At 38.7% G+C, this 25,151-nt stretch overlaps 1 protein-coding gene across 1 annotated transcript in view; it reads right to left on the bottom strand.

The window, feature by feature from the left end:
- Positions 1-25,151, bottom strand: part of FRY (FRY microtubule binding protein) — a 271,904-nt gene that overhangs the window by 185,024 nt on the left and 61,729 nt on the right. The window contains exons 3-4 of the mRNA XM_023208778.1: positions 16,044-16,097; positions 735-874 (exon numbers count right to left, since the gene is read on the bottom strand). Coding sequence (XP_023064546.1) covers positions 735-874; positions 16,044-16,097 — 194 coding nt within the window. The remainder of the gene's footprint in view (positions 1-734; positions 875-16,043; positions 16,098-25,151) is intronic.

A 25,151-nucleotide genomic window follows, 5' to 3' on the forward strand; every position in this document is an offset into this window, starting at 1 on the left:
TTCAATGCCTTGCTATAGATTGACTTCAAACATATGAAATTATATGTGCTTACCTAAAATTTGGGGGGGACACACATTAATGAGAATCTTAAGTTTTACAGATGCTGATGTGCTCCTGGAGCAGCAAGTTCCATTTTTCAAATCCACAAGAAGAAGGGAACACAGAATAAACAAACAAAATACTCAGCTGGAAGGAGGAGTTGGAGATTGTGTCACCTAACTTCCTTGTTTTGCTCACAGGGAGGCTGAGGTACAGAGAGGCGGGGAGCTGCCCAAAGTCACATGGCTAAATAGTGGCAGCGCCAGGACTACCACTAGTGTCCAGTCCTGCGTCCTTCCCACTACAGTACACTGAGCACTCAAGGTTACTGGAACGAGGACTAAAATATCTTGGCATGTCACGCAGGACCTGCAGTCAGCATTCTGCTTTGGGTGTAGACTTAGTGGGAGAGGGCAGAGGAAAGAAGCTGGCAAGAAAGTGACCTGCGGCCCTTCACACCTGTCTCCACCAGAGTTGAAATGAGGCTGTGTATGTATTTTCAACCTGTGACGGCTGGCAGTGACTCGGTGCTCCCAGTGGGTTCCCTGCTACGGACACAGGTCCCCTGCAGCACCTGCTAGGCATCCTTGTGAAGAGTCGGGAAGACCCAATTGCCTTGTAACTCTCATTTTGATTTATGTTTCTTGAAAATAAAACAAAATAAAACCATGATCCTTACACAAAAGAAATGTACCTTTTTGATTTATTGCTTGTTCTTGGTCTGTATTCATGTGATTCATCCTCAATGCCATTTTGCCTTTTATACCAGTCAAATAATGTACGCAGAATGGAAGGCAGGCAGTACTCAGAAAGCGAGCTCATTGAGCTGATGACCTACGGAGGAAAATTCAGGTGATTAGAACACTGGTAGCATCAACCAATTACTGAGAAACTTTTTATTTCACAAGTAACCCCAAGCACTACTCACTAAAATATTTTCTTAGGTATCACAGTCCTTTCTTTCATAATCTTTATTAGTACATTCCCAAGAGCCTGTCTCTTAATGGAGACAGATGTTCCTCATATAAGAATAATTTTGTAGTTCAAGAAAGTTAATTACTTTGACTCCCTTTCATTCTAGAAATCAGATGTTAATTGCATACAGGATATTCACGGAACCGCAAGGATATTATGTTCCCATGTTCGTCTACCTAAAGCAGACAAATGCTTCTTCTGTCCTAAAAATGTTTGTTGTATATTAATACAATTACATTAATAATTATGTGAATTAAACGAATCTACCCCCATCGCCAAATAACCTAAGAGGTAATAATAATGTATGGTTTTGGACAATAATTATTCATTCATTCATTTGAAGTATGCCCCAGATTAGACTCAAAATACAAATGGGCAGCAATAATGTGCCCCCTATTACATTAAAGGCAAACTTCTCTCTTTTTCTTTAAAGAACAAATGTGCTTTTGGTAGAATTGTTATTCTAATTTCCTTATCTGGAAAGAGTCCTGATTTTTTAACTGATTACTATTAAAAACACACACACACACACACACACTTCAATCCATATCTCATTATCCAATGCAAAGGTTTCCACAAAATGCCTCATAAATTTAAGTATAAAACCCAAAAATACAAAACTCCAAGAAAACATAGGATAAAACTTTTGTGACTTTGGATTAGGCAAGGATTTCTTAGGTACGGCCCCATAAGCAAAGTCCATGATAAAATTTGATATAATGAAACTCGTCAAAATCAAAAGCTTCTGCTTTTAGAAGAATACAGTTAAGAACGTGGTAAGGGACAAGCCACAGAGTGGGAGAAAATATTTGCGAAACACATATCTGACTAAGGTCTTGTCTCCAGAATATGTAAAACTACAATGAAACAGGTTTTAACTACCTAATTAACAAACTGTATAAGCAAATTATAACACCCAGAGTTGATGAGCAGTGATAAAGTAGACGTGTTCATATACTGCTGATAGAAAAAAAAAAAAAAAAGGCATAACATCTCTGGAAGGTACTTTGGAAATATATATCAAGAACCTAATAAAAATCATTCTCAAGGCCACTCTTAGAATTTATCTCAAGTCCATAATTACAGATAAGCAAGAAGGTGCAGGACAGCATTACTTATTATAGCAAAAGGATGGAAACCACATAAATGTCCAGCTACATGTAAATGCTTAGTAAGATGTGGAATTTGGTGCAGACCATTTACGAAACCATTAAAATCATATTTTTGATATAAATATAAAAATATGATATGAAAATGTTGATGATATGGTATGTGAAAAAAATGAAGAATCATTTAATGGGTATGATTCCAATTTGGTAGAGACACTACGTAAGTACACATATGCAGAAAACAGGACCAGGAGGAAACATACTAACATGTAGAGTACACGTGAAAACCAGGGGTTCTTAGGCCAGATCCACAGAGGGAGAGGGAGGCTGGGAATTTAAGAGAAATGAAGATGAGTTTACCTGGGCCTATTTTAGAAAGGGTAGAAATTTGAGATGAGACTCAAGAAAAAAATAAGCAAAGACTCAAGGTAGAAAAAGCCTTTAGTAATGAAGGTTCAAAGTAACTGTTGATGATTACCATAATCGATGTGATGAAGGTTTTGAGTGAAATGAAAGAAGAAATATCTGACTGGTGTGAAGACTTTATTTTGCCAGAGTGAAGGAACATAATGCTGAAAATTTTTCTTCTCTAGAAAATGGGAAGATTCTACAGATTTTTGAATAGGGACATAAGCCCATACAAATTGTGCATGGGGAGGTTAAATCCCCCAAACGGTGGGGTGAGGTGGAGGTGAATTCACACACATGCTTGAATTGCATGAGGTGATGGCAGTCATTCCAGGCATTTGGTGATCTCGGCCTGAGAGGCAGAGATGGCAGAAGAAATGGAAATCCTTAGTTAACTCACAGTATATCTGCAGTTAAGTAGGCCAGGCTTCACTTCCTTTTATAAAGCAGGAAATGAGAGCAAAGGGAGCTAAAGTGCTTTGTGTCAATAGGATTTTCCACTGTCACCTTTAAAAGAAACCTTAAGATTGAACAAAATATTTATTGCTTTCTTCCTCACATTCTACCTCTTCATAGCCTACTTCATGCTCTCTCTCCTATAATGATGGTTGTATGTACATATACAAAATTGTACATTATTTTTAGTTATGAGCTAATATAAGGTAAAAATAAATAGGCTACTGCGTTCAGCCTGCCCTGTAAACCTAGTCAGCATGAACTTTTTAAAACTGAAGAGCTATCTAATTATTTAAAGAGTCACTCTTCCCCTGACTCTACACAGCCAAGACATATTTTTCCTGCTGCAGTCATGAATGCAACAGCAGTAACTTTTCAGAAGAAAGCTAATTATGATGTGGCAAGGTAGTAATTCACTAATTCTCTCTAAAGTTACCCCAACACGAGAAAGGATATTTACTTTCCTAAGTCACCATTATTTAAAATGTTTTGAATTGAGAAATGAAGGACTTTCCTCCCATAGAAGAAAAAGGGATCAGAATTCAGTTTCTGATTATAGGATGACTATCTTAATTTTTACATAGGTAATGAAATTTCAAAGCATTACAATTATATTTGAATAATTTAAAAATACTTGTGTAAGTCTGGCGAATCTAAGGAGACATGATGACTAAACATTCATGTGGTATGCTAAATGGTATCTTGGAACAGAAAAAAGGTATCAGAAAAAGAAAGGAAATACAAATAAAGCACGGCACAGAGTTTAGTTAACAATAATGTGCACGGAAGCTCTGCATCCCTTCCCCAATAGCTTGCCCTACACGTCTCTTCATCTGTATCCTTTGCAATGTCCTTTATAGTAAACCACTAAAAAAGCCCAACACATAAAACAATAATGTACCCATGCTGGTTTCTTAGTTGTGACAAAAGTATCATGGCTATGTAAGATGCTAGCAGTAGGGGAAACTGGCAACTGCCTGAATTATCTTTTTAACTTTTCTGCAAATCCAAAACTATTTCAAAATAAAAAACTTTATTCAAAAAATACATGTGTGGGATATTTACAAGTTCCAGTATTCACTATAGACCCATAAGAGAGATTGAAACTTACGTTTGACTCCTAAACATCTCTAGGCAATGCATGCAATGTTCCGCTACTTCACTTATGTGGAACCCCCATTCTCCATAGAGAACTTCCACAGTGTTCATCAGACCTCATCTATAACAATTTCTTAAAATATATTTTTTTCTCCCCATTAAAAAGTCACCCTGAATCCATTCTTGGTATTAGACCTACTGGGCATACTTTCCATGGCAAAACACTGAGACCATCTCAGAAGGGATGAAAGGTCAGCATGGGGTGGATGTGTGTGTTTTTCCATCTTTCTGTTACTGCCCTTCTGAGCCCAGGCTTTCAGGAAGGAAGGGTGGAATCTGCAAAGACCTGGCCCTCAAAGCTCAGGAAGGGAGGAAGGTCTAGCTGGCTTCTTGGTTACTCAACTCCTTCATTTACGGGAAGCAGAGCCAATGGTAAGATGAATTCTAGCTCTGTGCTGCTGCTGAAAGAGGGCAGGCCCATTGACAAAGATGTTCTTGTTGCATTTAAATGATCATATTCTTCCACCATAGATGAGCTAGTGAGCTAGGTACTGGGCAGCATGAAGAGATGAAGTGCACAGAATCACAAAACTATTTCGTACTGGTGTTTTCTTTTTTGGGGGGAAAGAGAAGAAAACTAAATGTACTTTGTAAATGTTTTAATGTTTACTTTGGCAGTTTATGTATAAATAGGCCAAAAGAGACTGTTATGCTGCAGCTAAGACACTGATTTTTCATAAGCATTTTATTATACTTCTTAAATGCAAAGAAGGAAACTTTACAGATAAATATTTGAATAATTACTCAGTGGAGTCATTCCATATTTTATAGTAATAAGACTGGCTTCTTGCAAATGGTACATTTAATGAATAATTTTAAAGTAACTGCACTGATGGTCTAAGTCTCAAACAAATTCAAGTGGTCAAGCAACTTTGGGGGCCACGATACTCACTGTGTAATACCATAACATGCTGCTATCTTTATTTCAAATGCAATTTATTTATACTTGATCACATATCATACTAATGCTAGATTATAGTATTTGATGAGTAATGACAAAGATTTAAGAATAGTTTCATAGAAAAACTTAATATCATAAAAATCTATACATTAAATGTATTTTTTTCATTCAAGTTAGGAAAAGATCATTATTTGATTCTAACATCTTGGTTCATTTCATAGAACGCAGTGTTCCACTAGAGAATAATTTAAGCAATGCTGACTAACACTAACTGACACTAATGTAAATCCAATGCCAGTTAAATTGCTTCACTCTTAATTGCTTACATTCTTCATTTATACATTTTAAATAGATTTTCATTAAACTGTAGCATTAGAGTCAATGTTGAAACACTAGAATTGCATCTGCTTCCTTTTCTGGAAAATTACTACTACCCAAGATGGTAAAAAGTGATTTTAGCTCGTTTATAGAGGTGTGAGTATGTTTTACCATGTGTTTCCTGTTTACAGATAGTATTTAAACATAGTAAGAAATAAAGTAAACAGTACATAAGTACACAAGTACACAAAAGTACATAAGACATAACATCTGGAAGAAAACTTTAACTGAAGTTACTTAGAATGTTTGGACAAATTATCTGCAATTCACAGAAATGACAGTAGTTAAGAATGTTAAGTCACACTCAATTGCAAATAGTTACAACTTAATGTTCTCAGAACCCAACATGTGATGGCTGACCCCTCATGTGCCATGTTTTCATAGTTTCTCTAGTGTGTTGGAAGATCAAATGATCTTGGGTTCAAGTTAGTATGCTGCCTTTTATAGCTATATGAGCTTGGCATGCCACCGTTTCTCTGACGCTTCATGTTCTCAGCTGTAAAATGGGACTAAATACTTACCTCACTGGGATTTTATGAGGACAAATGAGATGCTATAAAATGTGGGGCACATAATAAACCTTCCAAAATGTGTTTCCTTATTTCATTTCCAAATATAGAAACAGGAGCATTAAAAAAATAAGACAAAAAATGACTGAGATGAGATCACAGGCTAAGTTAATAACAGAATAAGTAATAGAAGTTGTTGTCAGAATTTTATTCACCAGAGCTGAAGAAATGTCACTTTCTAGGTATATTGTGGGAACCTGAAAAGCCCCACCTATCCCATGTCCAAGCACAAACTCCCAGGGTCTTCACTAGAACCCTTGCAACTTAATTTGTGTTCCCATTCTCTTCTGACTCCAGCAGATGTAAATACAATGCCTGTTGCCTGGCGCCTTGCAAATGCTTACATTAGAGGTCACTGAGCAATGTTTGTTCTACATTAGACCCTTGAGAGAAAGGTAGTAAACATTTAGCTCCCTGAGTTTGCTGCAGGCAACAGCTCACTACAAAGCCAATGGGAAAGGACACCGAGGATAGAAACTCATGACTATTCTGGACACAGAATCAATCAACTGAATAAAACCAATTATTAACTCAGGATCCTCAACTGCTCTGAGAAAAGTGTTGAGTCCAAATATAAGTGGGTTGTGACAAATGGACACAACCCTCTGCAAGAAGGCATAGTGTGAAACTCTTGTACCTCATTCAGTATAAGAGGGTTCTGTAAAACACATGTAGCCCTCATATGATCCTGCTCTCTCCCCTTTCTCATCTAATTCTCAACTAACTGTCTTTCTTCCTGACAGACTCTCAATCACCCATGCAATGCTGATGCTTCCTCTTCCTGCTTCACTGCCAACTCTCTTCTTCTCCCTCTCCCCTCCCCCTCCCCCTTCCCTCTTCCCTCCCTTCTCCTTCTTCTTCTTTTGAGATGGAGTGTCACTCTATTGCCCAGACTGGAGTGCAGTGGCACAATCTCGGCTCACTGCAACCTCTGCCTCCCAGGTTCAAGTGATTCTCCTGCCTCAGCCTCCTGAGTAGGTAGGACTACAGGCATGCACCACCACACGCAGCTAATTTTTTTTGTTTTTGTATTTTTAGTAGAGATGGGGTTTCACCATGTTGATCAGGCTGGTCTCGAGCTTCTGACCTCAATGAGCCACCTGCCTCAGCCTTCCAAAGTGCTGGGATTATAGGAGTGAGCCACTGCACCTGGCCCCAACTCTCTTCTTGATCCCTGAAATCTGATTTCTGTTCTTGCCACATTATTGGCACCTTTATTTGAAAAACCAGCAGGGACAATTCAAAGGCCAACCAATGGCCTTTTTTGCAATCATTTCCCTTGAAGTCTCCTGAGCAAATGACAGTATTTACCAGGTTCTCCTGGAAAGGATTTCCTCCCCAGAATCCTATGATGTTGCCTTGTCTTAATGAGCTTCCTGTACTTTCTCTTATCTTCCTTATCTTCTATGCTGTTCCTCATGAAATGCCAAGCATAGTAGGACAACTCATCTGTGACAATAAGGATCTGAATTCTGATTGCTCTGACACATGCTCCTTTGCAGAGTAATCAGACTTTATTATGCAAAGAGAAAATGACTTCCACTTACTGTATGAGACTGTTTTAAAAGCTGAAATAATACTTCAGACAGAAAAACATTGTACAGCATACAATTTTTGGTATTATTTAACACATTGTATGTTTATATCATCATTAAATACTATAAAATCAAAGGTCTAAAAGCCAAGGGCAGAGCAAATCAACAAGCAAGCATTTGCATGTAGCTGGAAGGTATGTGAAAGAATATTCATTTATGACTTCATTCATCAGTCAGAATTTTCATTTCTGAGAATAACTGTATCTAGTGGCTGTCATTCATACAATCTCCAACAGGCAAGGGTCACAAACTCCCTCAGGTGAGAGTTCTTTTGGAGTGTTGTTTCTTCACTTTTAAAAATGGGCTCACATGCTATTGGAGCTGCATTTGACCATCATCCACCCGGGTCCACGTTCATCATAGCTGGATGAGAAGTTCTTTGTTGTTGGCTATTGTTTCTTTGGAGAATCTGAAATAAAATGCTGTGGACTTTTATTTTAAAAAGATATCTGTACAAAGAAGAAAATCACTTGAAGGTAAAATGGTGAGCTCACCATGCCTTTCATTCACAGATGCTCTCCACAGATGCCAGCTAAGGAACTCATCCCTGGTACCATGATTATGTTCTAGCACACTGGTTTGTCATTTAGGTACTGCCAATCATAATCAGCCACTATAACTTAGCTTGTGAAAGCAAGCTTCAAAGTATTTAACATTAGTCCATCAACTATGAAAATGCACTCTACATGTCCATGAATAGCCACTGCAGCAAAAGCCTTCCTCAAAGCCACTTCCAGTGAGCTCCTAACTGCTAACCTCCAGTTCTTCCTGGTCTACATCTTCCGTGATGTCCCTGTATCAGCTGCTGTGATGGACCATCCCTGCCCTAGAGAGCCCCATCTCCTAGGCTTCTCCCTCTTTTCAAACTACCCTTTTTCTAGCCATTCTTTTGTAGATCCCATCTCCTGATACTAAAATTGTTATGATATTCTTCACTCATGTAATCTGTCTCTCTAACAGTGTTTGTTGAGTGACCAAATAACAAATTGAACCCGTTATTTTTCTTGAGATATTCTACCTTCCCCGAAAACTCAGTATGCATACTGTTTTATAGCCTTCCCTTGTTTTCTGCCCCCAAGTATAGTTTCTTCTGCTTGAAGAGCTCATAGTCCATAGAAAATCATCTAGGCCCCTCAGCATGGCTTCTACCACCCACTGCAATGGGCTCAGTCCACCTTTCCACCTTCATCCCCAGCACTCTGCTCTTTTCACCTTCAACTTCTCCTTTGTCTGTGAGATCCCTGCTGCCTGGCATACCCTGGCCCAACTTGTTCATCTGGATAAAAGGTTTATTTGAAATGTCACGGCTCCTAGGTTGCTTCTGGTAACACACACCTGTGTACCTTCCTAGCATTATTAACTGCTCCTTTATCTGTGTTCCTAGAGCACTTGATACAACCTCTATTACAGCCTTTACATTGCCACATTATTTGTGTAGATAACCGTCTTCCTTCTGGGATTGAGAATTCCTGGAGGACAGGGCTCTGTCTTATTCATTTTCGTAACTTCAGTACCTTGCACAGGTCCTAGCATGTGTTGGACACTCATTGTTTGTTTAATTGAATGGAAATCGCTCCAAATCATGTTTAAAACTACAGTTATCCTTTGTTTCTCTTTCTCTCAACCAATATTGATTCTTCTTATATCATTTTGTTTATAATTATCCTTTCTTATAAAAGTCTCACTGCCTCCATTTTAGTTTAGGCCCTTTTAGCTTCAAATCTTCATCAACGCCATGCTCCCCAAATGCCTTAGGCCTCTCCATTACTGCCTTTACGACCACTGTCTCCTTAAGGCTAACACTAAGTTGCCACCTTGATACTGGTATGCATACAGCCGCATCTCACTGGCATTAAGATCTTCCGCAATCTGATCCTTTCCTAGCTATGCTGCCTGATCTCTTTTTTAACTTCCCCCAGACTGTAGGAAATGTTTGTTTATATTGGAAAACTAGAGCATACCTCTCAAGGGGTTATCTGATTCTGAGTGTATGGGGGCTCTACACCTGTCAATGCCTTTGAGCTATTTTAAAATTGTATAAGTGGTAGATACCTGATAGCAATGCAAAATAATTCCTGTCTATAGACACGAAAAACTGTCCAGTGAAGGTTCAATAGACTTCCCTCCCCGACATAAAGGAAGCCAGTTTTGCCTCTGATTGTATTCATTTCAATGCTGATCGATAAATGTGTCTGTTTTTTGGAATGTCTTAACTGGTTGTAACATCCTTCACTAATAACAAGTTAAAAATTGTTTAACACAGGTTCATTTTAAATCTCTACGTGAGTCATATTTTTGCCTGTTTTTGAAGATTATCCTTTATAATGCATCAACTAAATTGATCCATCTCTAAGTTCCTCAAAGATAACTGATAGCATCATTTTTCTGTTCAGGACCTTTGCATAAAATATTCCTTTCTTCCGAAATTTCCTATCTTCCTCACCATCAACACTCAGCAAATCCTACTGATTCTACTGTTTTAGGCACCTGATAAACCTTGTTCTCATCTGGAAGGCATTTTCTAGCTAGGCGCCTGGCCCCGAGGCATGTGTCTTCTGTCCCTGAAGTCTCACCATGTTTACTGTCCACGCCATTCATGCAGCACTTCTTACACATGCAGGCCTATGTCAAAGCTGGTTGTGTACTGCTTGGTCCTCTTCTGGATCTGGAGCTCCTGGAATGTGAAACACATTCCTGGGGACCACATTCTTACATCTCTTTGTCTCATATAAAACTTTCTGTGTATATATACACATATACACATGCACAGTGTTTGCTAAATTACTTTAATACTAGAACGATTTTTAGTTCATTTTACTCGCTACACCCTGACAGTTACTATAGCAATTTAAAACAAATAGTGGTAGTATTCAAATGCTGTTGAAAATTTCAGCAAATCTTCAAATGCTGTTGGAAATCTCTTCCGCCTTTATTGATTCTTGTTACTGGTATGACTTTATCACTAGCATGGACCTGAAGCGATAGCCCATACTGCTCTGAACCTCTGCTGCCTGCTCCATGAAGGCCTCCCTGGCTCTTCAGGGTAGGGTGAAATTTGCTCTCCTGAGGTTCACACCAGCTTTAGCTTACTTGCTAGCCTGGGGTTATCATTTATTTGATTGTAGCTTTATTTTTCTCTCCCACAAGACTCCAGTGGTGGGGCCTCTAGGGCAGGCACTATGCTTCCTTCCCGTCTGTTTCCATGAGTTGGCGTAACACTTGGCACATGGTTGCTGGGAGGTAGGTGCTGTATAACAATGGAAAAAAAACTCACATTCCTGAAATTTGTGAAAAGTGAAATTCTGGAAATGAGGGCACAAATTCCTAGTTCTCCAATGTGTAAAGCATTCACTAGTATATTTCTCCTACTAACACTGAGCTTTAAACATCCTATTTAGACATCTTGTCATTCACAAAATCTTTTTTCCAGGTTTCTTCTTCTTCTTCTTCTTTTTTTTTTTTTTTTTGAGACAGAGTCCCACTCTGTTGCCTAGGCTGAAGTGCAGTGGCGTGATCTTGGCTCACTGCAACCTCTGCCTCCCAAGCTCAAGCGATTCTCCTGCCTCAGCCTCCCAAGTAGCTGGGATTACAGGTGTGTGCCACCATACCTGGCTAATTTTTGTACTTTTAGTAGAGACGGGGTTTTGCCATGTTGGCCAGGCTGGTCTCCAACTCCTGAGCTCAGGTGATCCACCTACCTTGGCCTCCCAAAGTGCTGGGATTACAAGCATGAACGATTATGCCAGGCCCTTCTAGGTTTATTCTCACAGAGTTGGAGTGTAATTAGGTTAAATTTAGAGATACTAAACCAATAAAATTATGCGTGTAAAAATGTAAAATATACAAGAAAACATGAAGTTTTAGCTTCTAAATATATACATACACTTAAGTTCAAACTGGAAAATTGGCAAATTTGAGGAGAAACCCACAGTGAGAAAGAAAGAGGTACAGAACTGTAAATAGTTCTACTTTGGGCATTTTGGCTAAATATCTAGTGGATAAATCTAGCTGTTACCCAATAACAGCTTTTCTTCCTTTTCTTTTCTTCTTCCTTAGATATAAAATACCCCATTTTTAGATGGACACAGTCGCCCAAAGTAAAATTTCTCCACCTTTCTTATAGCTAGATGTGGCCAAGTGATTGACATTTGGCTAATTGGATATAAGATTTGGTATATGCTATGTTGGAAAGTTTTGCTTTTTGTTCTTCTATAATTCTTGTTCCATTTCTCATTCTGGCTGCCTGGAATACAGATGCAATGGCCAAGCTCTAGCAGCCATACTGGACCTTGAGAATGTAAGCCATACATAAGAAAGAAAAAATAATCTTGCTCAAGAAGATTTTACTTTATGTGCCATTTGTAGCCAAAGCTAATCACAACTGAAAAAGATTTTAGATCCTTTACCTGCTGAAAACTTCCCTCTCAACTCTCATCAACCTAGTTTTTAGAAACAGAGATTATGAAGTAAAAAGCACAGGCTGTACAGTCAGAAACAACAAATTACAGTTTTGGCTCCTTCAGGTTTGAGTCATATAATATTGGGAAACTTCTGAGACATTATTATCGTCTCTATATTAAATATAATATCATATTAAACATAATGTTATATATCCTGTAGATATATTTAATATTAACATAATATATTAATATTAATGCAATTGTATATTTAATGTTACTATAATTTAATATTATATTTAATATTAATGTGTTACATTTAATATAGAGACAATAATGTTACCTTCTTGGAATTGCTAGAAGGACTGAGTGATGTCAGGTGAGATAATATGAGAAGGGGCTGGGTAAACTGTAAAGTATTACATGAATTTTTTTTGCTTCTATTTCTAGCAAGAAGAAAATGAATCATGGGCTGGTGAGGTAGAGGAGTAAAAAGGGCCATTCAGGATTAGGCAGTGAAACAGTAGATACCCAGCTCTACCCTGTTGTTCATGCCAGTGACATGTAGAAGAAAGAATTTGATACAAATATCTCTTAAACAGGAACCAACTGTATGTTGTTCAAAGGATGCACTTAGCATAGTACCTATCATACAAGTACTAAATAAATGCTATCTCTACTAGTACAACTACTCCTACAATTATAGCAATGGAGTCTGAACCACTCAAGGTGGCATCTCCAGCGTGTTCTTTTCCCATAGACAGACCTCTGTGGGAACCCAGATTAAAATCCTATTGTTTGGAATAAAACTGTATAATTTGAATGTTTAATGCCAAAGGACTAAGAGACCTTGCTATATTCATGGCCTTACCAATGGAACTGAAGTTCTTAGAGTTTGTTGGCTGCAACAGCAGATGAGCACTGTTTTAGTGCTGCTGAGATTGGTAATTGATAAAGAACAAAAATGTATTCATCATAGTTCTGAAGGCTGGGAAGTCCAAGATCAAGTCACCAGCAGGTTCACTGTCTGGCGAAGGTTCAGTCTCTACTTCCAAGACGGCCCCTTGAACACTGTGTCCTCACATGGAGAAAGGACCAAAAGAGAGGAGCTCTCTGTGTCAAGACCTTGCATAAGAGCACCTAATCCCATTCATAAGGGAGGAGCCCTCATGGGAAAATTACCACTTAAAGGCCCCACTACTTGATACTATCACATTAACAGCAGCTGAATTTTGGAGGGTACACGTTTGAACCACAGTAAGCACTTTCAAAAGCTATTATACTTTGCCAACTTTTTCCCCATTGAATCTACAGGTAGACCAACTTTAGTCAAGCTTCTCTATGGCCTTATATTAGTCTGTTCCCATGCTGCTAATAAAGACATACCAGGGACTGGGTAATTTCTAAAGAAAAGAACTTTTATTGGCTCACAGTTCTGCATGGCTGGGAGGCCGCACAATCATGGCGGAGGGTGAATGAGGAGCAAAGTCACGTCTAACAATGGCAGCAGGCAAGAGAGAGCACATGCAGGGGAATTCTTCTTTATAAAACCATCAAATCTCATGAGATGTATTCACTGTCATGAAAACCGCATGGGGAAGACTGGCCCCCCATGATCTGATTACCTCTCACTGGGTCTCTCCCATGACATGTGGAAATTAAGGGAGCTACACGTCGAGGAGAGATAGGGACACAGCCAAACCATATCAGGCCTGAAAGTCTTGCTATCACTTTAAAACAGGATTAGATTTATGTGGCTTGTCCTCTCTCACAGTTCGTTTGTGAGTTTATGATGTAATGATCAGAGGACAATCCTATGTGTCCTATTTGAAAGTTCTTAGTGACCATCTTACTACTGGTTCACGCTTAAATGGTCTTTAATACCTTTAATACATAGAGATACGTTACAAGGCAGGGCTTCTCAAGCATTAATGTGCATGTGAGTCACCTGGAAGTTTTGTTAGGTGGCGGATGCAGCAGTTCCGGGGCCAGGCTGACAGTCTGCATTTCTAACAAGCTCCCAGGTGATGCTGATGACACAGATGCATGGACAACACTTGGAGATGCAAAGTTAAAAGTTATATAGCTAATTAAGTGACAAAGGTGGGATTTAAACCCAGGTCTAATTCCAAAGGTCATGTCTTTTCCACAATACTGAGATTCAGAAATAGAAAGCTGAGTAATAAATGAGAAATTGTGTTTAAGCCCAGTTATTTCGGATTACTATTATCTGCAAAGTTAAAATTTAGGACCATTTTCTCAGAGAATAAAGAGAGGTACATTAAGCTGGAGAAAAATGTTTTTGAAGAAAGGACAGTGATAATTTAATAGGATAAAGAGACAAAGAATATAAAATAGAGTGGAAAGATAATAGAAGACAGGTGATTAGTATTTACATTTTTTTTTTTTGAGATGGGCTCTCACTGTTACCCAGGTTTGAGTGCAGTGGTGTGAACTTGGCTCAACTGCCACCTCCGCCTCCTCAAGTGATCCTCTCACCTCAGCATCCTGAGTAGCTGGGACCACAGGCATGTACCACTATGCCTGGCTATTTTTTTTGTATTTTTGACAGTGGCAAGGTTTCATCACGTTTCCCAGTCTGGTCTTGAACTCTTGGGCTCAGGAGATCCACCTGCCTCGGCCTCCCAAAGTGCTGGAATTACAGGTGTGAGCCACTGCGCCCAGCACTATTTACATTCTTAAAAAGCCACAACTTGCCACATTTCCAAAATGGTAACCCCAAACATTATATACCATATTCACCAAGGGTCTCTGACCACCTCGGCACCTGCCAGGTGACAACAACAATGGACAATGTGACTAGAAAAGATAGCGTCATGGCACAAAGAGATGACGTCCATCTTCCATTTCACCAGCATTCTAGAAAATGGCCAGCTTGGCTAGCAACAGAGCAAGCCCAGAGCCACGCCACCCTTGCAGGGCTGGCTGTGAGCATAAACCTGTGAGGTCTCCTTCGGAGAACAGCTCATAAAATAGAAAATGAAGGATTTTGTCTGTACAGTCATGATGTTTCTGGATCATACAAGTCTAAATTTGTACAGCCAGGGAGACTTCCTCTGGATTTCATATTAAAGGCAATTTCAAAGCCCTACAGAAAGTGTACACCCTGTATGTTTTTCATTAGACCATAAAAACACCACACTAGCTCAAGCCAGGGAATATCCAGCAGTATTTTGTATCTGACGCTGGCACCAGCCGACATTTCTGAAAAACATAGTGCCTTTTTTGTCATTAACTGCAAAAGTTTAGGAAACTTCACAAACATACCTCCGGCCTCTGTGGATGTCCTGTTATCCATCATTTTTAAACGCGCCAAGGACCTTCCTGAAGTTACTGAAGCAGAATCTATCAGATCCTGATACTGTACATTTATTACCTACTGTTTAGAGTTGAATGTTCTTTTACTAGTCCAAACCTATTTTCAAAGGACTTACTTTGTATTTATTCTGTCTTAAATCATTTTGTTCATGTATTATTTTCTGTATTAGAATCTTAAGATCCTATACTGTGTTATACTTATCTTTTAGGTAGTATCTTTCTCACAAGACAGTGAATTCTTGAAGGCCTAAAACTTATCTTAGATTTTGTATCACTAGTACCTAGCACAGCGTCAAGCAAAGAGTAGGCCTCCAAAAAAGTGTTGGATGAAAACAAGAATAAGCTCTAGTGCAGAGATCTGATCAGCACATAGTATCATTTATTTAGAAGAATCTCAAGTTTTTAAAGGAATGGAATTTCCTTTAAACTCTTTTCTTGGTTTCTTTAATTCCAATATGTAAAGATATAGGAAATAATCAATTGAAGACTTACTCATATTATCCCAATACTTTCCAGTTCTTTTTGATTCTAACCGATAGACATTTACTGAACAGCTATAAACCACAACCATGAAAACTGCAGGGTACATTTCTTAAGATCACATACCCATATCCTCTTTGAGGACGTTCATCCATACAACAATAGTGAGCATGCAGGCCCTGCCTTGCGTGAATGCTGAACTACAGGAAAACTAGCATAAAACATATACATCACATACCTGATCAAACTGGGGGTCTTCTCCACGTTGCAGGGATTTTGTCAATGGCTTTTCCTAGAAAGAAAAAGAATATATGCAAGAATAATTATTAGAGTCTCTTAAATAGTATAAAAGAAATGCCATTATTGTTCCATTTTTCCTCACTCATTTCTCTCATTATGGAATGAGGAGGTGCCAATTTTTAAATGAGTGAGGAATTCTCCCTTAGATACTGTAACCATAGTAGTTATGTTTGATCATTACTTCCACAGCTCTTGATATTTACCTTAATATATATCTCTTAGACCAAAACATTAAGAATCTGATACTTAGAGAAACTCATATTAAAACTACAATGAGATATCACCTCATACCTGTCATAAGGACTTTTATCAAAAAGAAAAAAGATAATAAATGTTGGCAAACATGTAGAGAAAAGAGAACTCTTGTATATTGTTAGTGGGAATGTAAATTAGTAGAGCCACTGTGGAAAAAAGTATGGAGGTTTTTCAAAAAAATCAAAAATAGAACTACCATATGATCCCTCAATTCACCTTCTGGGTATGTATCCAAAGAAAATGAAATCAGTATCTTGAAAGATATCTGCATGCTCATGTTAATTGCAGCATTATTCACAATAGCCAAAATATAGAGTCAGTCTAAGTATCCATCAGTGGATGAATGAAGAAAATGTGCTATATATATACAATGGAAGACAATCTAGTCTTAAAAAAGAAGGAAATCCTGTTATTTCTGACAACATGGATGAACCTGGAGGATTATTATGCTGAGTATATAAGCCAGGCACAGAAAGACAAATACTGTACAATCTCACATATACCTGAAATTAAAAAGAAGTCAAATTCACAGAAGCAGAGACTAGAATGGTCTAGGGGCTGGTGGATGAGAGGAAATGGAAGATGTTGATCAAAGAGTACAGAGTTTCATTTAGATAGGAAGAATAAGTTCTGGAGAGCTACTGTATAGCCTGCTGACTGGTGATTGAAGTTAATAATGTATTGTGCTATGGTCTCAATGTATCCCCCCAAAATTCAGATGCCGATACCTTCAAAGTTATGGCGCTAAGAGGTGGGGCCTTTGAGAGGAGATTAAATTGTGAGGGCAGAACCCTCCTGAGTGGGATCAGTAAGAGGCCCTAGGGAGCTTGTCCGCGCCTTCTGCCATGTGAAGATGCAGCGGGAAGGCACCATCTATAAAGGAAGGGGGCCCTCACCAGACACTAAATATCCCGTGCTTTGATCTTGGACTTCTGGGTATCCAGAACTCTGAGCAATAAATGTCTATTGTTGATAAGCCACCTACTTTATGGTAATTTGTTACAGCATCCTGAATGGACTAAGACACATTGTATACTTGAAAACCGCTAAGAAAGTAGATTTTTAAATGATCTCACCACAAAAAAATAATTTATGTAACATAATAGAAATCTTAATTAGCTTGATTTACTCATTATACATATATCAAAACATCATGTTGTAACACCATACATAAACATTTTATTTGTCAATTAAAAAAAAAGAATCTGACGTTATAAGTGGTCCTATGTCTTCAATAGCAACAATATAATAAAAACCAAAAAATTTATTTGAAAAATTTAATATTTATCTTGGGACTTGACAGATAATAAAAAGTTGAGGCCAGGCGCATTGGCTCACGTCTGTAATCCCAGCACTTTGGGAGGCCGAGGTGGGCGGATCATGAGGTCAAGAGATGGAGACCATTCTGGCCAACGGTGAAATCCTGTCTCTACTAAAAATACAAAAGTTAGCTGGGTGTGGTGGCACGTGCCTGTAATCCCAGCTACTCGGGAGGCTGAGGCAGGAGAATCGCTTGAACCCAAGACTGCACCACTGCACTCCAGCCTGGTGACAGAGCAAGACTCCACCTCAAAAAATAAAAATAAATGAAATAAAAATAAAAGTTGAAAGCAATTCACTATTTCAAGTCCCTAGATTTAGAAGGAAAGTAAGGTTTATTTATTAGACTGGTACTGAGGGAGAACCTACCCATCATACATTTACCAGGTGTAACTGGTGAATTTGGGGCATGTGATTTGTCTTGCACCACATCTAGTTCTCTGCAAAAATAGTATCAGTAGTAACAAGAGTCTACTACAGAAACAATTCTCCCTAATTATTACATCTTTGTTTACATTAGGAAGCCTTAACTGATCTTCCAGCAGAGCATTTTTTCTCAATTCAGAGTTTAATTCAGACATTATTGACATTTTGAGAACTCCAGAAAATGTAACTCAAAGCAAGACCTCAGTTTTCCAGACCGAAACTTCTGAGGAAAATATTCATCAGGAACAGTCTTCTGTTTTCAATCCATTTTAGAAAGAAATTTTTACATATCTGATAGAAGGATTCAAAGTATCTATTGTAAGGAAATTAATTACATGGGGAATGTTCATTCGCACAAGGAACTAGAGGTTTTATGTTGACTGTATTACATGTTTTCAAAATCATATTTCTTTGTACTCTTTCAAAGCGCTTTTTAAAACTCGGACAACTTGAATTTTTAATTATAGAATAATATGTATTGTTAATTCACCCTTTCCAAAATGACTCAACTCACGCAGCATTGCTTTTTAAGCCTCCAGCAGAGCATTTTATGTTACTTACCCTTATTTGTGTGTGTGTGTTAGTGTGTGTGTGTATGTATGTGTGTACATATATACACACACACATATATACACATATATACATATATACACACACATATATATACATTGTATATATGTCTTTTCTATGGAAGTTCATTCTGATCCCAAATTTGATTTAGGATTAGAAACAATGCAAAAGTTATATATCAAAAAATATTAAGTTTTACTTTGGCCATTGCAGGGTCCCTAGCAAGACTCCATGTATATTTACCTGCTCACATAGACCCTCTCACTGTGGGTCTAATCATTTCTCCTCCACTCACAAAGACGATGTATACCTAAGGCATATACAAGCCCCACCCCTGCCCCATACTGTCCTTGTTCTTGAAGAAATGCACATGGTGGTCTTATCCTGCAAGTCTGAGGTTTCACCAAGAGCCTTACAAATCAACTACTTTGTCTCCATCATAAAATATACAGGTTCAAAATGTGTATTCATGAAAAACACAGAGAATACTGTGTTCTTCTGGGTAACATTTTCTGTTCAAAGTATACTTCTAGATATAATGAATAGATACTATATGTTTATTCATCACTCAACAGTGACTGAGGGTTCACATGCATCAAATGCTACATGCCAGGGTGGAATACTGAAGAACACATGATACCCGCTACTGGGGCGAAGAGTCGAGTCTGAGAGGGGAAATGTGGTTAATTTCCTCTTCTGAGTGTTGTCGCTACTTGTTCATTATTCAAACCTCAGCTGAACTATCACTTCCTCAGGGAAGCCCTTCTCTGAGCCATCCCCCAACACCTGGTGCCTCTCCCTGGCACATGCCTGCAAAGCCTCATGTATCTGTCCTTTCACTGACTTTACCATAGAGTAAAATCACATCACAGTCATCATCTTGTGCAATTACACACTCATGAGTGAGGCACCGAGCACCATCCCTGCTAGGTGGCAAGCCCCAGAAATGCAGAGACCTCTGTTTCTCTCAACACTTAGTCACAGGACAGAGCATGGCTTGCCTGACGTGCAGCATTTCACCCGACATGGCGCATGTGACACGCTATGAGCCTTCAGACACTGCTGAGTGATGAATACATATAGTATTTATTCATTATATCTAAATAGTATACTTTGAACAGAAAATGTTTGTTTACTCATAAGAACACAGTATTCTCTGTATTTTAGATGAATACACATTTTGAACCTGTATATTTTGCCATGGAGACAGAGTAGTTGATGTGTAACGCTCCTGATGAAACCTCAGACTGGTAGGGTGAGATCACCATGTGCATTTTTCACTTGGTGCTGGCTACGCATTTGCCAAATTAATAAAAGTTCTAGGACAGTGGTATCCAGTTTCTTCAAATACGAAAATCCCTTTATTTTCTGTGTATATGTCTTGCTTTAAGTTTTAAATTTTTTAAAATACTTTTTATTGTGGTAAAATATACATAGCAGAAGATTTAACACTTTAAATTGTACAAATCAGTGGCATTAAGTACATTCAAATGTTGTTGACATCATCATCTATTTTATGAAGGTCCCTTTTAGTTCCAGAAATGTTCAAAAAGTTCTCAACCAGAAAACACACACTCACACTCCAAACACACAAGATAGTAATTTTATTTTAGTATCTATTGTTTAAAACTATACAGAATGACAAACAGCTAATACTACGGCTCCAATGATACTTTTAAATGGTTCTGGGCCAGGCACGGTGGCTCACGGCTTTAATCCCAGCACTTTGGGAGGCTGAGGCGGGCATATCACCTCATGTTGGGAGTTTGAGACCAGCCTGGCCAACATGGTGAAACCCTGTCTCTACTAAAAACATAAAAATTAGCTGGGCATGGTGGCAGGCACCTGGAATCCCAACCACTTGGGAAGCTGAGGTGGGAAAATCACTTGAACCCGGGAGGCGGAGGCTGCAGTGAGCCAAGATCATACCACTGCACTCCAGCCTGGGCAACAGAGGAAGACTTCAACTAAAAAAAAAAAAAAAAAAAAAAAAAAAAAGGTTCTGTACTAGAGTAGCAACAATACTTCTTTTATACATACTAGAAACGTGAGAATACATCTATATGTAAGACCTTAAAAGCCAGAGAAACGATAACTCAGCACACATGTGGGTCTGTAGACCCTTACAACAACCCAGGAGTTCACACAGTGGGAGCACGGAAGGCAATCCTCTTTCACTACTACCTAAAAGAGGATCCTGCCACAGCGGGGAAAGAAAGGTGACTGTGTCTACCCACATCCCAAAGCTCCCCACAACTAGAAATTATTTTGTCCCACTACAAATTAGACGGGAAGCTGATAAACATGATATTTTACACTTACACATTTTTGCACACACATGAAGGAAACAACACGTTGTCAGGCTCACTTTCTCTAATAAGCGAAGTTGATATATATAAGTTGTTGCTATACATAAAAGACAAGTCCGTTAGCTAAGAACTTGGGGTCAATGCCTCAATAAAATAACATACTAAGTCTTTCTTAACTATTTTTACACAAATATATTATCTTTTTTTTTTTTTTTTTTTGAGACAGAGTCTTGCTCTGTCACCCAGGCTGGAGGCAGTGGCATGATCTCGGCTCACTGCAGCCTCCGCCTCCTGCATTCAAGAGATTCTCGTGCCTCAGCCTCAGCCTCCGGAGTGGCTGGGATTACAGATGCATGCCATCATGCCTGGCTAATTTTTGTATTTTTAGTAGAGATGGGGTTTTGCCATGTTGGCCTGGCTGGTCTTGAACCCCTGACCTCAGGTGATCCAACCCCCCCCCCCCGCCTCCCAAACTGCTAGGATTATAGGTGTGAGCCACTGGGCCTGGACACAAATATACTGTCTTAATCATATTCTTTGAAGACTCAGCTTAAATGTCACTTCCCAGATGAAGCCCCTCCCCAGTTTCCCCTGGCAGAGTCACCAGTCAGTTATCACACAGTACTTTATTTGCACCTATTCTTGTCAGCATTCCCATGATGTTGTCACTTGTCTGTCTCCTACATACCCCTAGTACACAGCTGGAATTTATCAGGGTGTGTTAAATGGCTGACTATATCTGTATGCATTTGGAAATATAGCTTTGGGCACAGAGAATCAGGTTCACATTTTAACATTATCAAGATTATCTTTGCATCAACATAGATTTTATCAGTGAAATGAGGCTTAAGAGTACACCTAGGGGAGAGAATACCATAGTGGACAAAAAATAAAGAGAACAAAAGATGAAAGGAAGAAAGGGAGAAAGGGAAAGAATATATGAAAGAGGGAGGAAAGAAAGGATGAGTGAAGAAATGAAGACAGGAAGGAGGGAAGGGAGGAAAGAAGGAAGGAAGAAAGATGGAAGGAAGGAGGGAATAAAAGAAAGGGAAGAAAGGAAGGATGGAGGAAGAAAGAAAAGAGGGGAGGAAGCATAGCGTGATAAAAAGAGAGGAAAGGATAGAGGCACACTTGCTCCAGCTCAGAAGAGAGCCATCTGAATATAAGGGAAAGATCAGTAGGTCTCAGGCCTGCTTCAGAAAAGAGACTTGGAAATCTAAGATCTCAAAATATGAAATGACTACAAGAAAACATTGGGGAAAATCTCCAGGATATTGGTCTGGGCAAATTTTCTTGAGTAGTACCCCACAAGCACAGGCAACCAAAGTAAGAATTAACAAATGAGATCACATCAACTTAAAAAGCTTCCACACAGCGGCAGGGTGGGGTGACTCGCGCCTGTAATCCCAGCACTTTGGGAGGCCGAGGTGGGCAGATTACGAGGTCAGGAGTTTGAGACGAGCCTGACTAACATGGTGAAATCCCGTCTCTACTAAAAATACAAACATTAGCTGGGTTGGGGGCCCACGCCTGTAATCTCAGCTACTCCGGAGGCTGAGGCAGATAACTGCTTGAATCTGGAAGGCGGAGGTTGCAGTGAGCCAAGATTGCGCCACTGCACTACAGCCTGGATGATACAGCGAGACTCCATCTAAAAAAAAAAAAAGCTTCCACACAGCAAAGGAAACAATCAACAAAGTGAAGAGACAATCCACAGAACAGGAGAAAATATTTGCAAACTATGCATCTGAAATGGATTAAGAATGAAAATATATACAGAGTTCAAACAACTCTATGGGGAAAAAAAATCTAATAATCCAATAAAGAAATGGGCAAAAGCCTTGACTAGACATTTCTTAAAAGAATACAAATGGCAAACATGAATATGAAAGGTGCTCAACATCACTGATCATCAGAGAAATGCAAGTCTAAACTACAGTGAGAAAGCATCACACCCCAGTTAAAATGGCTTCTATCCAAAAGACAGGCAACAACAAATGTTGGCAAGGATATGGAGAAAAGGGAACCTTCATACGCTGCTTGGTGGGAATGTAAATTAGTACAATCTCTATGGAGAAGAGTTTGGAGGTTTCTCAAAAAACTAGAAATGGAGCTACCATATGATCCAGCAATCTTTTCCAAATACGGAAAGGAAATCAGTATTTGGAAAATCAGCTCCACATTTGCTGCAGCTCTGCACACAAGAGCCAAGATTTAGAAGCAACCTAAGTGTCCATCAGCAGACGAATGGATACAGAAAATGTGGCACATTTACGCGATGGGGTACTATTCAGCCATGAAGAAGGAAAGATCCTGTCATTTGCAACAACATGGATGGAACTGGAGGTCATTAAGTGAAGTAAGCCAAGCACGGGAAGACAAACATTGCATATTCTCACTTATCTGTGGGATCTAACGATTAAAACAATTGAACTCATAAATATAGAGTAGAAGGATATTTATTAGAGGCTGGGAAGGATAGTGGGGGGTTAGTGGGGAGGTTGGGATGGTTAATGGGTTAAAAAAAAAAGAAAGACTAAATAAGACCTAGTATTTGATAACACAACAGGGTGATGATAGTCAATAATAATTTAATTATGCACTTTAAAATAACTGAAAGAGCACAACTGAACTGTTTGTAACACAAAGGATAAATGCTTGAGGGGATGGACACCCATTCTCCATGATGTGTTTATTATGCATTGCATGCCTGGATCAAAACATCTCATGTACCCCATAAATATATATACCTACTATATACCCACAAAACACAAAAAGAAAAAAGAGAAAAAAAGAAAACAGAGCTGTAGAGGTGTGCTCCTGCTTGCAGTTCTACTGCCGGACACCAGTTGCATGAAATCCAAGATCTACACGTTCAGATATCTTGGTTTTTAAAGAGCATTAAATAAGCAGTAAAGCAAAATTAGCACAGAATACACAATGGGTATTTAACCAACAAGTGGAAACAGATTATGGCAAAGGAAGCTCAAAATAATGATGCTATTCATCAGGTAAAAACAGTATACTTCAAGTAAGAATAGAAAGACTTCGCATACTTTAAAAATTTGCCTTTGTTCTATATTTTGGTACAATTTTATTTATGTACTGAAGTTTCATGAATTGAATTGAATGTTTGTTTTCACACAATCATTCTGAAAAAGCCTAACTTTGGGGTGATGGGTCCCTGAAAGTTCTCAGCTGGCTAAAGCTGAAGACCTTAGGTCTGACCAGATGCCCCAGCTCACTAAGCAACAGTGAACAAACGAGGACCTGGGGACCTGGAAAACCCAAACTACTGAGACTTCGCGCTGAACATCAGCGGCTGCTCACAGCACAGAAAAAAGTGAAACCTAGACATGACATCCCTTCTGATGGAGGAAAGCAGAATGAAATAGTCTTGACTAAACAAACACACACACACACAAGCTCAAACCTGAAGCTAACCAAGGCTTTCTATCTAATTTCCAATGTTTAGGAAGTACAGGAGTTAGAGGAATATATCACATTATGCCAAAAAGATGTAGTCAGCCACATTCAGACTGAAGGAAAGAGTGGGAAAGAAAGACGTTTTCTCAATAAATAAGTTTTGAGGGAGGAGAAGAAGAGAAATGGAGGGGAGTTTGTTGATGTCTTTAAAAGTCTACTGCAATGTGTGGAGCTTACTTGGATCCTGATTCAAATATTTGGTTAAAAGAAAATAGGACATTCATGATACAATTGGCAGTTTGAACACATGGGAGATCTGATGACGTTAAGGGATGGTTGTTAGTTTTTTAGATGTAGTAATAGTATTGCAATTCTGTTTAGAGAAGAACTTTTTTAGAGATACATACGGAAATGCTTAGAGATGATTTTGTTTCCAGTATTCGCTTCAAGTAATATCAGGGGAAGGTTCAGGGAGTGTGTAACGAATTGGCTATGAGTTGATAATTGTTGAAGATGACCATTAGGTTCATTGTGCTATTCTGTTTGCATATGTTTATCTTTTAAATTCTTTAGAAAAAAAACAAAATGTAAAACCAGGAGGTCGTGATACATCACTTATCACAGTTGAAATCTTACAATGTCTTGTTTTTAAAGATGACATAAGATACTCTCAAAACTTACTCTAATAGCAATTCTCCAATTTTTTAAAATCTTTTCCTGATAGAGCTATAAAAAGGACC

The sequence above is a fragment of the Piliocolobus tephrosceles genome, chromosome X (genome assembly GCF_002776525.5).
Source record: "Piliocolobus tephrosceles isolate RC106 chromosome X, ASM277652v3, whole genome shotgun sequence".
NCBI lineage: Eukaryota > Metazoa > Chordata > Mammalia > Primates > Cercopithecidae > Piliocolobus > Piliocolobus tephrosceles.